The 16,668-nt window shown below is 41.0% G+C and overlaps 1 protein-coding gene across 14 annotated transcripts in view; it reads left to right on the forward strand.

Annotated features, from left to right (window-relative positions):
• The first annotated feature begins 274 nt into the window (after nucleotides 1-274).
• Nucleotides 275-16,668, forward strand: part of BNC2 (basonuclin zinc finger protein 2) — a 423,886-nt gene continuing 407,492 nt past the window's right edge. For 11 of the 14 annotated variants that reach the window (XM_067041456.1, XM_067041447.1, XM_067041461.1 and 8 more), the window contains exon 1: nucleotides 877-1,498. In XM_067041456.1, coding sequence (XP_066897557.1) covers nucleotides 1,496-1,498 — 3 coding nt within the window. In that variant the 5' untranslated portion in view covers nucleotides 877-1,495. Of the gene's footprint in view, nucleotides 1,499-4,000; nucleotides 4,222-16,668 lie in introns of all 14 variants that reach the window. The other 3 variants (XM_067041449.1, XM_059071134.2, XM_067041460.1) reach the window with 3 other exon arrangements.

Below are 16,668 nucleotides of genomic sequence, written 5' to 3' on the forward strand. Positions count from 1 at the left end.
TTTTCTCTTTTTAGTAGTAACCGGTAACCAGACCTGTTGTTCTGCCAAGCAAGCGTTCGCCTTCCCCGAACCTGATTGCCAAGTGCTCAGAGGGTGGATGCTCGAAACCTGTGACTCCCTCCCCTGTCAGATAAGCAGAAAGTTTGTTCAGGCTATGATAAATCGGCACAACGCGGAGATGTTTTTGGCACAAAGTGTACGTTAGGAAGATGACGGTGATTAAATTCACCCCCCTCCTCCTCATTCTTGCGGCCGGGAGTGTGTTTTGCCTGCATTTAAGAAATGTCCTTCAGCAGCAAGCGTGTGCGCGCTGAGCCTGCAGCCAGCGTTTTTGCATCTCCGGGGCAGGGCGACTCGGGCCGGCTGAGTGTCACCCACAGATGTGACCGGTCTTCCCCCGCGGGCACCCGCGGAGGCGGCAGCGCCGTTCCTCTCCCCCGGCGTCTCCAGCCCTCGGCCCAAACCAGGGGAAGGGGAAGGAAGCCCTCGCCGCAAGCCGGCGTCTGGCCCGGCACGAAACACGCCGCCACCAAAAAACTTTTTTCCCCCAGCCGCGCGCAACTTTTGGCCTTTTCGCCCACCACGTTCTCGTCTTGAGTTTCTGGCCCCTGGGCTTTCCTCCGCTTCCCTTGCCTTCCCCAGCGGCTCGCGGGGCAGCGCGGGGGGCACGGAAGGGGAGAGGAGGAGGGGGTGGCGGCGGATCGGGAGGAGGAACTGGTCATAGGGGACACACACGGGCGAGTGCCCGAAAAGGAAAGCAACGCCGCGGTTTGCTGCAGTCGGAATAAAGTTCGCGCCCTTTCCTCGGCGCTTCGCAGCCTTCCCTCCGGTCTCCCCGACTCGTTTTTGACAGCTGGGCGCTATCGGCCACTTCCACCTCCAAGCCCGCACCCCCCGGGGGGGCGCCAAAGTTGTTTTTCCATCCCCAGAGAGAGCAGGGGGAAAGAAAAAAAGTAACAGGGCGCGGGAGAAACATACATCCTCCTTCACTAGCCCCCTAGAATCTGAGAACAAACAACCAAACCAACCTACTTTTATTTTACAAAAGGGAAGCAACATTGTAGTCGCGACAGTTTTGCAGAGAGAAGAGGAGAAACTTGTGCGGCTTGCAAATCCGCTCGAGGTCACCTCGCCCGCCGGTTCCCCCCCTACCCCGCCCCCCAGCGGCCCCCTCCCGGGACAGTCCGTTCCTTTTTTTGTGTGTGTGTGCCGAGGAACCGAGGGAACTCAGCAGGCTGCGACTTGGGGAGCGAAGGCGACCCTGCACGCGGGTGTAAATCAGTCACCTGAGCGTAGAGGGGCCGCGGCGAGGGCGCTCGCGGGCGGGCGGGGAGAGGCGGAGGCGGCGAGAGCGGCTGCCCGGAGGAAATCGGGAGGGGGAGGGAAAGAAAGGCCGAGACAGAAGGAGCGTGAGGCGGCGGAGGGGCTGGTCCAGGCGCGGCCGCTAAGAGGAGACCAAGAGGCGGGGGCTGCACTTGACAACCAGCATGCAGAGATGGTAAGAAGTTTCCACCCTCCTTTCCTTTTTATTCTAGACTTCGGAAGAAAGGAGCCCCGCGCCGGCGCGCCTCGGGGGCCGCCCGGGGGCCGTGTTTTCCTCCAGTCCGCGGGAGGTGGAGGGGGGCGCTGGGGAGGGCGGGCAGGAAAGGAGAGCCCCAGTTCACCCCGGTCCCGCTCCCGAATTCGCCCCTCAACTTGGCCCGAGTGGTGGAGGAGAGCTCCAGGTGGGAGGGCGGGTGTGCGCACGGGCTCGGGGGGCTCGGGAAGGTCGCCCCTCTCGCGGCCGGCGTGGCAAGGTGAGCGGTAAGCGGGCGGGCGGCTCCAGGGAGTTGGGACGGGCCGGGAGGCAGGCGGGGGCTGATGGAGGGCTGGAAGGAGCTCGGGGCGGACAGGAACGCCGTTTGGACCCACGGTAACTTTAAAAACTTGCCCGCGAGTGCGGGGCCGGCGGCTGGGCGTGGGTGCCTGGGCGCGCTGGTGCGCCGCGCGGGGAGGACACCGCCGCCCGGTTCCCGATACCTCTGATTTTCCCCTCCTCGCCCTCCCGTTGGGGAACCCTCCCTTTGTAAATGAAGAAGATGTAGGAAGGGCTACTGGAGGTTTTCTGAAGAATGTGCAAAACGCAGGGCAGGAAAGTCAACCCTAAAGAGAGAGACTTTGAGGTGGAGTTCGACAGGAGCCGATTTGTGTTAACTTACACATTGACTGCAGGGTGGCATTTGGGGCCCGGGGAGAGGGCTGGATAAAAAAAAAAAAAAGAAAAAAACCCCCACCTAAACCTGGGTGAAATTCTCTGTAAAGTGAGGCTGAGATTAAAAAAAAAAAAAAAAAAAAAAGTTCCAAGTGCAAGTGGTGGAGGAGGTGGGAAGGCGTTGCGAAGCGAGATTCCAGCACAGCCCCTCTACCCGAAGCAGCTTCTCTGCAGCGAGGCAGCTGGCAATTCGCTCGCCGGCTGCTGAGCGCTCTGTCCGCTTTCGGGGAAGTGATTTGTTAGAAATGGGGCTGGACCACTCCCTTACTTTTAGTTTGCTCCCACCCTTTGCTGCTATTGTTACCCCCTCTTGGGGTTCTGATATACTGCGTTCCGCATGTAGATGGACTGTGTAAGAAAAAGGGAGATAGTGGGTTGGCATTTTTTTTTTCTCTCTTCCCTTCCTCCTAATGTGACATCTCTTGTTTCAGTGATCAAAGTCACGACTTGGAGTGTAGGGGATGCGACTGTCAAATGCAGGCACCAAAAAAAAAAAAAAAAAAAAGTGAGCCCAAGACTGAGGTTACAGTAACGCTGACAGAAATTAAAGTGGTTTTGAAAGCAGTGTGCGTTTTACGGTGGTTCGCATTTACCCTAGAGTCAAGCTGTTGTAAAACTGATGTACAAAAGACATCATAAAATAATTGTGTGTACCCAGGATTAAAGTGGCCTGTTTTATTAATTCTTATGTACTTCTTGGACAGTTGCAATGGTTGGAATCTGTATTTAAGTAGAGGCGTCAAAACAGAATATTAAACATATCTGTTTAGCACTTGAGGGTGTTTCTTATAGCCGCATTTTACACAAGAACACTGTAAAAGCCGGTTGTAGGTATTATTTTTCTTCCCTTCCCCCCTCGCCTATATACTATTTGTCTACACATCTATTCCCAAATACTAATCACTTTGAACAGTGGTTAAGCACATTTGTCACCCACGGCTTTGTATTCTGCAGTTTCAGATGTTACTGTGCACGCACATGCATTATTTAAGTGGTGGAATTTATTCCTGTGTAGTGTGTCTGATTTGAGGACGTACTCAAGAGTAGTGAGACCCTGTGCAAGTTAATAGAACTTGCTTGATTGACCCTTTGGAGTCACCCAAAAAATCCCTTGTGAACTTTCATAGGGTATCCGTGTTCTGTGTTATATTTATAGCTGCTTTATTTAAACTCTTCAGCCTTAAAGAAGTTCTTAGTTGGAGCTGCTCTTTCTGTTCCTGGAGAGTAGTAAAATCCAGATTGCTAATCACTTTACCAAAGTACAGGAGTGTCTTCACCTGAGGGAAGTAATACTGAGCCTGAACGTGAACTCAGTTTGAGCATCGTGTGAGAAAAGTCTCAAACTGTCCTTGAAAATATTAAGTTCGTTGTTGTTTGCATGTAAGGCTTTGAAAAAGAACCAACCTCGCGTGATTTTAAAAAATAAATAGGAAGAAAATATTAATAACAGTCGTACCTTCCCAATCAATACCTGACATTTTTCTTCCCCCTGAAATGTAAGATATCTGTCAGGCAGGGATATGTGATTACAAAAAGCAGCAGACAAAAGCAGAGCTGACTATTGCTATATTAAAATGTAAGTGTTACAGTTTGAATTTTCAAGTGAGAGTTTTTGAGTTCAGTGCTTTACATAACATTTTGTCCTAATCTTGCTTGCTGTCAGGGATGTTTCATGGTTGTGCAATTGCTGCAGTCAAGAATGCCAATTTGCATTCCAGGAGTGTCATTTGATTACTTTTATCTGCACAGCTCCAAGACCGGCCCAGACCTCTCGTTTCATCTTGCCATGTCACGAGTCAATGCTGTGTCGTCTTTTCAAAAATCTGCCTGATTTAGACAAGAAAGAAAAGTACTTTCATGTTGCAGCCGCAGTCCCCTGCTAACTTGTCAGCAGCAGGATATGATTCACTTGAGCCCAGAAGAATGGAACAGAGAGGCGGGTTAGGCAGTTCAATAAAGCCCACGGACAGGTAGTGTGTGACATCCCCAGAGAGCCACAGTTAATGAAGAACAGGTCTGCTTAGTTCTCCACACGCTGACCTGGTGCTGTCCCCACAGTTTTCTCATTTGATCTTTCCCAGCAAATTGATCTTTTCTTGTATTTTTTTGCCTTCCAAGTTAGTCCTTGTGGGACCGAAATTAGCAGAGCAACTTAAGTTGGATAATACAGCTGTTCAGAAAAGAAGAAATTGGACACTGGCTCAAAAAGGGGCGGGGGGGTGGGGTGGGGGGAGCTTTCCTTTTTGTTGTTGTTCCTGGGAATATTTCTTATATTAAGGGAGCCCCCAATAGGTGATGACTTGAAGGTAGTTGTTCCCTTTATTTTTAGTTTTAGAGTTAAGGTTCCACACAATTTTAAATGTTCCTTGAGTATTTGAAAGGTGGTCCTAATGAGTAGTAGGAGTTCAATTTAGCATTTTTGATTTTCACTTGTTTGAAATGATTTGCCAGTTGACTGTCTTTTATGGCTATTGTAAGGTAGACTAAATATCAATGGCATACTTGGACTGTATTATTTATAGTCTTCTGAATAACGACAATCCCAAAATATCCAGGGCTGAATAGCAGAAAAGATTAAACAATAAAAGTTATTAACAGTGTTGTGTATAAATATTATGGTACATGGACATATTTTCTACAAATTACCATCAGCCTCTTTTATATAAAAGCCACAGATACACTGTTAATAAAATGTTTTTTAAAAATTTCAAGATCCTGAATTTATATGTAGGTTTTTAGAACTGAGACCAGATTACAAGTAACAACTTCTGTAGGTAGATGCTCATGCATGTCCTTATTTTTTGATTAAATTTAGTTTTAGCAAGTGTGTAAATCTAAGTTGGGAGTGTATATGTAGTTTAAACAGGTTAAAGTTTCACTATAGAATTTTGTATCTAAAGCTTAGGTTGGAAGCAGTTAATAGATTCTTAACTCATTGCGGACTTGAGCAGTGCTTTCTGAATTCCTCTGCAGCTGGTCTCATTTACCATCTACATCCTTACAAGAAACAGTTGAAAAACATTTCTGTGGAAGGGAGGCAGCCTCCTCAAATCTTTCCTGTTGGATGGGAATTACATAGGATCATTGGATCATTGGTTAGTAAACTCCTCTCTGAAGAGCTAGAGGGAGCCTCATGATTTTATTAGATATACTTAAGGTGGTTTTTTTTTTTTTTTTTTTCCAAAGTCACTCTAGCAATCAGAATGTTGCAGAAAAAGAGGAGATAATGAGTACTGGCTTAGTGTTTAGGCTTGGAGGTACTATTGTAGTTTCTTTTCTTTTTTTTTTTTTTTTTTTTTAAGCTGTGATAGAAGCAGCAGAACTTTCTCCAAGAACAGTCAGATAGTCAGCTAAGATTTCTAGGGTTCCACCTTTCAGATGATCTGAGGATCAAGCAAAATGCACCCCGATACATTTTAAATCTGTTTTGGTTTGCTAAGTACTGTTTGTAGCTTTGTCAACTGATGGAGGTCTGTTAAAGAGGCCAACTTTCAAAGTTCTGTTACAAGGAACTTCCTACCAAATCACTGAGGAGGCGGGGTACCTTCTTTCTGTTCACTCAGGACAACCTCCTTTCTTTTTGACATAGTTATACGTATAACTGTCGTACTCTGGAGAGAAAACTCCTTTAAGATAAATACTTCATGATAGAAGCATAAATAGTAAACCATTTATAATGCCAGTGTATTAGGGATCAATAAATTAGTTAAATTTAAAGAAATAGAACTTAAGTGTTATTAAATTCAATATTTGTTTAATTTCACATTTGTTTATCACTAAAATTTGTGATGTTTACTTTAAATGGTCATTGATCATAATTGTGCTTTATATGCTAGTTTTTAATAGCATTACTTTGGACAAACTTATTTACCATTTAAGTAAATAATATAATCGGTGAGATAAACTACCCAGATTGGTCTTTTTTTAATCTTCTGCACAGTAGCTCTCATTATGTTGCTAGCCAATAAAAGTCTTTATTTGTTGCTTATTGGAACCCTCAGTACAAGCAAGAGTTCAACTATAATTTAATTTGGCTGTTCAAAGAGGCTTCCTTGTTTTAAAGCATGTTCTCAGTATGATTTTACCATTTATTGTGAAACTATATTCTAACTTGTGCTTATGCATAGGAACAGTTTTACAGATATATCATTTTTAAATGTTTGACCATAGCAGAGTCATACATTTTTTTCCTTTAAAAAAAACCTGTATCTGACAATGTCAGTTTTTTTTTTTCCTTTTGCTTTATTTTTCCCTTGACATTCTGGAGTACTTTTTTCTTGGTGATTTGAATAGCCTTGTTATAATAATTTAAAATCAGTTCCCCAAGGAATATAACCTTCCCTTAAGGTTATAGTGAGTGGGGTACTGAAAAAAAGTTAATTCCATAATTAAGAATTCTAGTCGAGGACGTTTCACTATTGCAGTCACTTGAAATTACAAAAAAAGTTTGCCTTGTACTTTACACATTGCTAGGGTGATAAATTCAGTTTCCTTACAGAAAGCTGCTGGGAAGTTTTGTAGTGAGTGGAAGATGGCTTGAGAGTGTTGGTGGTAGTATTCGTAACAAATCACTGAAGACTAGACCTTGACTATAGAATTCTAAGATGAGCATGAATGCTTCCTCAAGGAAGGCAGAATGTGGTGCTGCTAAATGAGTCACTGCATGTATATATCTTACCAGTGGGAATCGCATCAAGCCACCCCTCTAGATACAGTATTTAATAGTTGTCAAAATGTACAGTATTGTCTTGGAACTTGTGGTTCACGAGTTCATAGTCTCTGCTTTTTTGTGTTCAGTACAAAGATGTAAGAACCCACACAAAACATTTTTCTCTTATTATGACCTTACATTTGCCAAAGTGCCCCATGCTGAAATTCCTTTTCAGTGTCTTTTTTTTTTTTTTTTTTAGTCCAAAGCCAGACGTGTACCCAGACACAAAAGCCTCTGTGTATAGCAAGCTGTTTTAAATATTGTGACTCGACGATGTGCTGTCCTTTCTCTGCTTGAGCCAAGGATCTCTGCTCAGTGTCTGGATTACCAAACTCCTTCTTTATTGTACCTCTTGTCAACCATTCCTATTCATTTAACCTTTCATTAGTGTCTGTGCAGCTTCACTGTCTGGAAAGGCAAGGAAAAACCGAAAGGCCCCACTGTCACAGTTATTAGATTTCTCGGTTACATCCCAGCAACCATAGAGAAGTGAGAGTCGACACTATTGTCGTGCATGCTGCTGTCCTGGGGTGCAGCCCTTCTGTGCACGTCAAGGACATGTGCCACATGTTGATATGCATCCCGGGGATAAATGCACAACACGGGGGATAGGCCGACGATGGCAGTAATGAGCTCTGTAGGAGTTATTGCAGAGACCAACAGTTTGTGAAGGAATTTTGCTTAACAGGCCAAGGAGATAGACAGAGTTGAGGGCTGCCAAGATTTGCCTGTGCGGAGCTTAAGTCAGTCGCATTGTTTTCAGCTAAACTTCATTTGAGGGGAGAATTGAATGAGTTGGACAGCAAGGAAGAGTCTTATTTTCATTTTTTAATCTTTCAGAGGACCCAAGTGATGTTTCTGGTGACTATTCAGTGTATTATAGCTATTTTTTTATACTGACTGAATCATCTATGTAAATGGATCTATTAGCAGTTTGTTAATTGTTCCATATCTAGAAAAGAATTTAAGAGATATTTCACAGATGTCATATATGTAGTTTAAAATCCATGTAAAATAATGTAGCCTATTTATTTTCCTATGTTACTATTTTCCACTTTTGATTTCCCTCCAGCATCTTTTGTATTATCCCGTGATTCCTTAAAAATGCATTTGCCTTGTTGCCTCAGTGTAAAGGAAGAAAAAGATGATCATTGGATTATTTGCAAATCATAATAAAGAGCAATATTTGCAGACTTTGATTACTCAGATTACTTATTAAGAATTCTCAACGCATTTGAATAGAAAATGGTAAATTATAATACCTGCATCTCACTTTACCCTCAAGTTCATTTATTTTTTTTAAATTAGGAAAATCTTTGTTGCTAGGGGCGACTAGAATATTTTTGTCTTTCTAATTTAAATAATTTTTGTCAGTTTACCAAATTCTTTGGGGGCTCCCCAGTAGCTTTGCAAATATATGAATGATTTACCACTCAATCCTTATAAAGTGATTTTTAAGTTTTACTTGACCTTACGTTTTTTAGCCAAGGCTAACTTTTTCACAGTTGTATTTGAAACTTTCTCTGCTAAGCTTTTCATGGCGTCTTGTGGGCCAAGTTATCTTTGTTTCAGGGAGGAGAGATGAGCTATTTCCACATTCCTTTCTTCAGGTGGGATGATCCTCTGCAGGGAAATACATATTCATTCAGTAATTGACAGCTAAGTGCCCAGCCAGCACAGGGCCATGTCCCAGCCTCTTGACCATTGGGTGGAAGTTCTGTGCAGATAGTAAGATGAATGTACTTTGATCATCTCAGGTGACCTGGTGGCCTTCCCATGGACAAGGCAGGGGTGTGTTAACATTGGCCCTTCCAATATTCCTGTTCCCATTCATTATGGTTTGTGTTGGGAGAAGTAGAAGAGGAAGGAGGGACATTTGAGGCTGTAATTTTACCTTCCCCCCAGAAAGCCACGCGGTAGTTAAAGAAAAGGAATGCATGTCAGGAGCTACTCTCTAAAGGAATCCTGCACCTATTCATGCAGTCAGTATCTCAGCTGGCTGACCATGCCTTGGAAAGCAGTTGCACCACTGTCCACTCCAGAGTGAGAACAGCCCGGGGACTGGGTTTAGAGGCAGTTCCCATTCTAGTCTACCTAGGTCTGAGAGCCTCCATTTCATCCCTGGTAAAACAAGTGAGTTTTGTAATTTCTGTATTTCTTTCCAGTGGGAGCACTTTATATTTTATGTGATAGGACTATATAATCAGAGCTGTTTACCATTTTAATAGCTGTATTGAGATATAATTCACATACTGTACAATTCATATGCTTAAAAAGTTAATTAATAACATTAATTAATAACATTAATAACATTCCATTGTATGGCTATAGCACATTTTATTTATTCATTCATCCAATGATTGACATTTGAGTAGTGTTCACTTTTTTGTTATTACGAGTAATGCTGCCGTGAACATTTGTATGCATGTGTTCTGTTATCACTTTTGTTAGGGATATACCTAGGGGTGGAATTGCTGAGTCATATGGCAACTCTATCTTTCACCTTTTTTAAAAAAAATTTTATTTATTTTTGGCTGCATTGGGTCTCTTGCGGTGCATGGGCTTCTCATTGCGGTGGCTTCTCTTGTTGTGGAGCACAGGCTCTAGGCGCACGAGCTTCAGTAGTTGCAGCACATGGGCTCAGTAGATGTGGTGGATGGGCTTAGTTGCTCCGTGGCATGTGGGATCTTCCCAGACCAGGGCTTGAACCCGTGTCCCCTGCATTGGCAGGCTGATTCTTAACCACTGCGCCACCAGGGAAGTCCCTACCTTTTACCTTTTGAGGAACTGCCAAATCGTTTTCCAAAGCAGCTGCACATTTTACATTCCCACTAACTGTATAAGTTTCCTAATCTCTCCACATCCTCTCCGAACTTGTTTCTGTCTTTTAATTTTAACAATCCTAGTGGGTGTAAAGTGATTTTGATTTGAATTTCCTTGATGATTAGTGATGTTGAGCATCATTTCATATGCTTGTTGGCCATTTGTATATCTTCTCTGTTTAGCAGAAATGTCTGTTAAATCCTTTACCCTTTTTTCATTTAGATTGTCTTTTTATTGTTGAGTTGTAAGCTCTTTATGCATTCTGGACACAAGTCTTTATTAGATACAAGGTTTGTAAATATTTTCTCCCATTCTGTGGGTTGTCTTATTTTTTTGATTGTGTCCTTTGAAGCACAGAAGCTTTAAATTTTGACAAAATCCAGTTTATTTTTTCTTTTGTTGTTTGTACTTTTGGTGTGCTAAGCAATCATTGTGTAACCCAAGCTCATGAAAATTTACTCTAAGAGCCTTATAGTTTGAACTCTTATGTTTAAGTTCTTGATTCATTTGGGCTAACTTTTGTGTATAATATGAAGTAGGGGTCCAACTTCATTCTTTTGAATGAGGATATCCAGTTGTTCCCAGCATCATTGGTTAACAGTTCTTTCCCCGTTTGAATTATCATAGTACCTTTTGGGAAAATCATTTGACCATAGATGTAAGGGTTTTTTTCCCCTGAAATCTCCACTTGGTTCCATTGATCTATATGTCTGTCCCTGTGCAAGTACCACATTACTGTAGCTTTGCATTGTTTGCAACTGAGAAGTGTGTGTCTTCCAACTTTGTTCCTCTTTTTCAAGATTATTTTAGCTGTTCTTGGTTCTTTTGCAGTTTATTTTTATTGTGATAAAAATATCACATAAAACTTAATAACAATCATTTTTAATATACAGTATAGTAGTGGTAGCCGCATCTTGCTGTGCAACAGATTGTTAGAACTTCATCTTGCAGAATGGAAACTTACATCTATGCCTATTGAACAACAACTCCCCTTTTCCCCTCCCCATAGATGCTGGCAACAGTCATTCCACTTTCCAAGAATTTGACTACTTTAAATACTTCATATAAATGGAATCATGTGGTATATATCCTTCTGTGACTGGCTGATTTCACTTAGCATAATGTCCTCGAGGTTAATCCACATTGTAGCACATGACAGGATTTCCTTTTTTTAAAAGGCTGAATAATATTTCATTTTATGTATATACCACATTTTCTTTACCCATTCATCCTTAGATGGACATTTAGATTGAGCGATTCTTGGCGATTGTGAACGATGCTTCAGTGAACATGGGTGTGCAAATAACTCTGCAAGATTCTGCTTTCAATTCTTTTGGATATATATCCAGAAATGGAGTTGCTGGATTATATAGTAGTTCTATTTTTAATTTTTTGAGGAAACTCCTGTTTTCTGTGGCTGTTGCCTCATTTTACATTCCTACCAACAATGCATAAGGGTTTCAATTTCTCCACATCCTTGTCAATGCTTGTTACTTTATGTTCTTTTGATTTTGTTTTGTTTTAAATAGTGACCTTACTAACACATGAGAGGTTATATCTCATTGTTTTGATTTGAAGTGCCCGATGATTAATGATGTTGAGCATCATTTTATATGCTTGTTGGCCATTTGTATGTCTTCTTTGGAGAAATGGTTGTTCAAGTCCTTTGCCCGTTTTTATTGGATTATTTGATTTTTGGTTGTTGAAATGTAGGAGTTCTTTTTATATTCTTGGTATTAACTCCTTATCAGAAATATGGTTTGCAAATATTTTCTCCCATTCAATAGGTTGCATTTTCACTTTGTTGATTACTTTCTTTGCTGTACATAAGTTTTTAAGTTTGATGTAGTCTTATCTGTCTATTCTTCTGTTGCCCTTAGCAGTTTACTTTTAAAACTCAGAATTATCTGATCCTCAGAAGCGTAAAGGCTACATTAGGAAAATACATCTATTGTTTGGGTAAAAAACTATTGGTGATACTCCAGGGGACAAGAAATACGTCTTTTAGTAGCCAAAAGATGATGGCTCTTAGCTCCCTGTGAAACACCCTGGTTTTGCTTTGATGTTTCTTAATTATCATTGAGTTTAAAAGCATTCTAGGTGTTCTATATAAGAGATACACTTCATACCCTGGAGGATGGAATTAAGTATCTAGAAATAATTGTTTTTAGTTTTATAAATAACTCAAAAGGAAAGGAAAAAAAACATTATTGAGAAAATTTGTCTTCCTAGATATTCCATTGTAACTAAAAAACACCACCAGTGATTAAAGCTAAAAATTACTGTATGATCTCAAGCCCAAACTAACTGGTCCAGTTACGTTTTAAATAAATACCATGTTCAAATCTGGCATGGCACATTTGGAGACATGAGCTTATTTTAAAGTTTACCTGACAAAATTTGTAATTAATATACCTCATTGTTGAGTTAGAGAAGCTTGAGAGCAAATGAAAGATAACGTAATTTGGGGGCAGCTATGTTGTATCATTGGTGAATTTTTAAAAAAAGTTTGTTCCCTTTTAAAGTTCTAATTTTTCTTTATTCATGCTAAGAAACAACTATATTTATCTCCATCTAAAATAATTGCTTTCCTAGTATTCCGATGAGCCGTTCTTCTTTAACTACATTGTCTGGTTTTGGCCTTTTGCCAGTTAGTTTGGACAAAAGTTTCATTATTCATTCAGTATCAACTATTAATTAGATGGCTAGCTGATCAAATATATATGTGGAGAGTATGTATTTTTCCCCCCTCATCAATGTTTACCTAAGTTACATAAATAGTAATTAGCCAATTTTAAACTGTATCTTATGACATACAATTACTTTTCTCCTGGTGAAAATTCTATAGAGGATTTACAATCATTTATAAAAATTGTATGGTAGAAAATCTTATATTTACCATACACTTGATTTTTGGTTATAATAAATTTCATTATACCAAATGACACAGTTTTTATTAATGTTGAGCAATAAATCAATGCTACTTTTCTGTTTCACATGTTTTGACGTGCTCATATGTATCTTGTTTTATATATATGGAATGACAAAATTATGTTTACTGTTATGGTATCTTTCATGGTTTAAGGACATAAAGTATGTAATTACCTGGAAAAATACAGCCATACAAAGAAAGTCCATTCATTTCTCTGTCCTATGGTATTTAATCTCCCTGTAATACACATTTTACTCTAGTGGATTAGGGAAGTTTTTTTGTGTTAACACGTCTGTACGCTAACAGGTAAGCTTCTGGAAGTACAATATGATAGTTCAGTTTTCCTCTCATTCAAAATGGTGATAGGAAACAAAGCATAATATTTGTTCATATTGGTTTTTGATAGACTCAAACATTATTTTCACTTCAGAGTACATTAACTGAATAATATGAAAAAGTAGATAACTATTTTTTAAACTCAAATTCTGCCACGTGTTAAGCCATATTTTTTACCCTATAAGTGTCCTTTGCAAAAAATATTTTCACATAAAGGATTTATGTGTGTTCATTGGTCTTTGTAGCTTCGCTTATGTCCATAAACAGCAACCAGTCACTGACATGACATTTCTGTGTACAGAGGACAGTGATAATTAGATCTAATGAAATGTGTGTGCGTGTGTGTAGGTAGAAGCATCAGTGACATACTGATAGTCTGCAACTTCCTTATGGGAGAGGGAGAAAGCAGAATAATATAGTTCACTGAAATTTTGTTTTTGGGTGTGTGATGGGGAAGGGTTTGACACATGTGCATTTTCATACTGCAGTAATACCTGGTACAATATTTTTTGTAGTTTTAGGTATATGTATGGATGGCATGGATGAATATTGAGTGTATCATTGAATATTTCATTAATATTGTCAAATTGTGTTTCTGAAATACAGATATGCCAAAGTAATCTGTTAACAGCCAGCAGGTAACTGTTTGTTACTATATGTAGAATAACTTGCTATAGGTTTGCGTGAAACATTAGACAATAGTATACTGATTTGGTAAAAGTAAAAGATGCTTTTGAAAATGATCACGTCTTTATGTTCAAGTGGTACATTTCACATAGGCATGGGAGTTGTGGTTGTCATCATTTTCCACGGCATAACACAACTTTTAAGTATTTTAGATTGTAATTAAACAGGCGATTGCATTTCTGTGATGCACATGACACTCTGTTCGGCACCGTATGGCTAACAGATGAGGTAGAAGTTCTAACCCTAATATGAAGGAACACAAAGTTCATTGGCAGGAGGGTATTCATTATCTTGAAAGAATAATCATGGTCCAGGGGACTCCACTGGTCTTCGTATGTTTAGAAATCTAATTTTTTCAGTACACGCTTAAAAGAGATCAGTCCTTCATGGACTCATTCAGCTGTTCACTGACTGAGAGGTGGAGATTACATAACCACATGTGCATGCCTGCACACACGCCATGTGAACATGTGTATATCTACATATCTTATTCGGCGAAATACTTCCGTACGCCTAAAATACTTCCGTATGCCTATCGGCATGCTTAGCACATTCTCTCCTTTGCAGGCAAATTTAAGTAGGGAGTCAAATCATAATCCAAATGTTGCTCATTGCTTTATGAACTTGGAATTTGATCAGAGAATATTAGGGATGGAGGTGGAGGGTGTAAGGGCCTCCTCCCTCTGTAGAGAAAACCTTTCCAGTGGCCTCTGTTTACAATGCACCCTTCAGACTCCTCACTCCTGGACTGTGCTCGGAAGAGCATTGACAAAATTGACCACTGTTGCTTTTTTCTGCTTCCCATTCACCTTCTGACTGATAAATTCTTTTTTCTCTGGATATGTTAGTATTCTCAAGCAGATATTAGTCAACTGTCCTGGGAGCTACTTGTTAAGGTGACTTTGCATCTGTTTGGTTTTTTATGGATGTAATGCAGATGGCAGTCCCATTTCATTCATTTTAAATTTCTTGGGAGATAATTCATGCTACTACCTTACATGTAATGTGTTTTGTATATGGGTAGGTGAGAATGGTGGGAAGCCACAGAATAAGGCTGCAGTTTCCTGGAGGATAAACAAGATGTATGTTGTTGTTTTTTAAAATAATAAAGCTTAAGACCAGTTAAATACCTTTTAGAGAAAGTTTCTATTGTTTAATAATACCTTGTAGAGAAATATCATGATTTGAGATTGTCCTTATATATTAGGTGTAATACACTGCAGTTGAGAAATCGGTAAGGGTGTGTGTGTGCATGTGTGTGTGTGTGTTTAATCTCTGCATCTATTTTCTGTGTGATAGAAAAGTTCCTCGATTACTTTGGGATTCTCTTTTCCATTATACAGTTAGAGCCAAGATTAGATTTTAAAGATTCTCAGTGTTTCACATTGTGTGCTGGTCAACATCTCTTTACTATTTCATGGGTGCCAGAAAGGCCCGAAAAGTTAAATCTGTACCTTTGACTTCACATTGGTTGATTCCAGCAACTTCCCAATTAGTTTCTTTTTTTTCATTACTTTAGTCTTTTGTTCCCTTTAGAACACTTTAATATCAATTAGATTTTGACTACAGAAAAGCATTTGTTAGGGGAAGAGAAGGTAGGAGGATAAGGCACTGAACATCCACTGAGCCTGAAGGATAGATGTTGGTGGACAGGGGAGCCTTCTGTTGGCTGTGGTTTCCTTAGATCTAGTCCACATTTCATCCTTGCGTCCCTATTTCAGTCTGCAGTCTGTAAGTTTCAGAGCAGTTGTGGTGCGGTTGTGTAGTGTGAGAATTTTATTATTTAAACCTATAGGGTTTAATGTATTCCAAATTTTAAATTTGGAAAGGTGTCAGAACCAAAAATTAAGTGAGGGTGGTGATGGAGAGAATGGAAAAATTGCACAGAAAATATTGAACACTGATACAAATATAGTTAGAAAAATACATTTAAAACCAAAGGGCCAGGGCTTCCCTGGTGGCGCAGTGGTTGAGAGTCCGCCTGCCGATGCGGGGGTCACGGGTTCGTGCCCTGGTCCGGGAGGATCCCACGTGCCGCGGAGCGGCTGGGCCCGTGAGCCATGGCCGCTGGGCCTGCGCGTCCGGAGCCTGTGCTCCGCAACGGGAGAGGCCACAGCAGTGAGAGGCCCGCGTACCTAAAAAAAAAAAAAACCAAAGGGCCAGTTAAAATGAGTGCCATGAGACTTAACGTTTATGTGACTCCCCAACCTCCTTGCTCACCACGTTTTTCCTCACGATCTTTCAGGGTCTCCTCCTCTTGGGCCGCTCATCTGCTGGGCCAGTCCTGTTAGATCTGTCTCCTGACTTCCACCCCATTCACCATCACCCGGTTCAAAGCCCTACCACCCTTTACCTGGAATACCGCAGTAGCTTCTATTTGGCTCAGTTCTTCCATTCTTGCCTCTGTCCTGCCCACTACACCCAGAGGACTTTATGGATCAGTCGCTTCCCTATCACAAAACCTTCCAGTGTCTTCTTTCGTCTTACCACACCTGCAGTGAAATCCGAACTCCTGCCGTGACTGAAAAGGATATGTAAGGTGTAACCCTTGCCCAGTGCTCCAAAATCATTTCCTACCACTGTTCACTCTTCTCCCATAATCCTGACCTTCTTGCTGTTCACTGAATATGCCAAATTCCTACCTTCCTTAGGCCTTTGTTCACAGTTTTCCTCTGCCTGGAATGCTCTTCTTCCAGATTTTTGCATGGCTTGCTCCCTTATTTCATTCATGTCTCCTCGAAAATGTTATCCCTTCAAAGAGAACTTACTGACAGCTTTCATCCCCCAGCTGTCTCTCCACCCTGTATGTTTCTCTGACCTCTGTCCCTACTTCTTTTCTTCATAGCATTTATCACCACTAGAAAAGATACTTAATTTGTTTACTTCTATGTAGTTTATTATTTGTCATCCACCTTCCTGCCAGGATGC

The sequence above is a fragment of the Kogia breviceps genome, chromosome 8 (genome assembly GCF_026419965.1).
Source record: "Kogia breviceps isolate mKogBre1 chromosome 8, mKogBre1 haplotype 1, whole genome shotgun sequence".
Taxonomy (NCBI): domain Eukaryota; kingdom Metazoa; phylum Chordata; class Mammalia; order Artiodactyla; family Physeteridae; genus Kogia; species Kogia breviceps.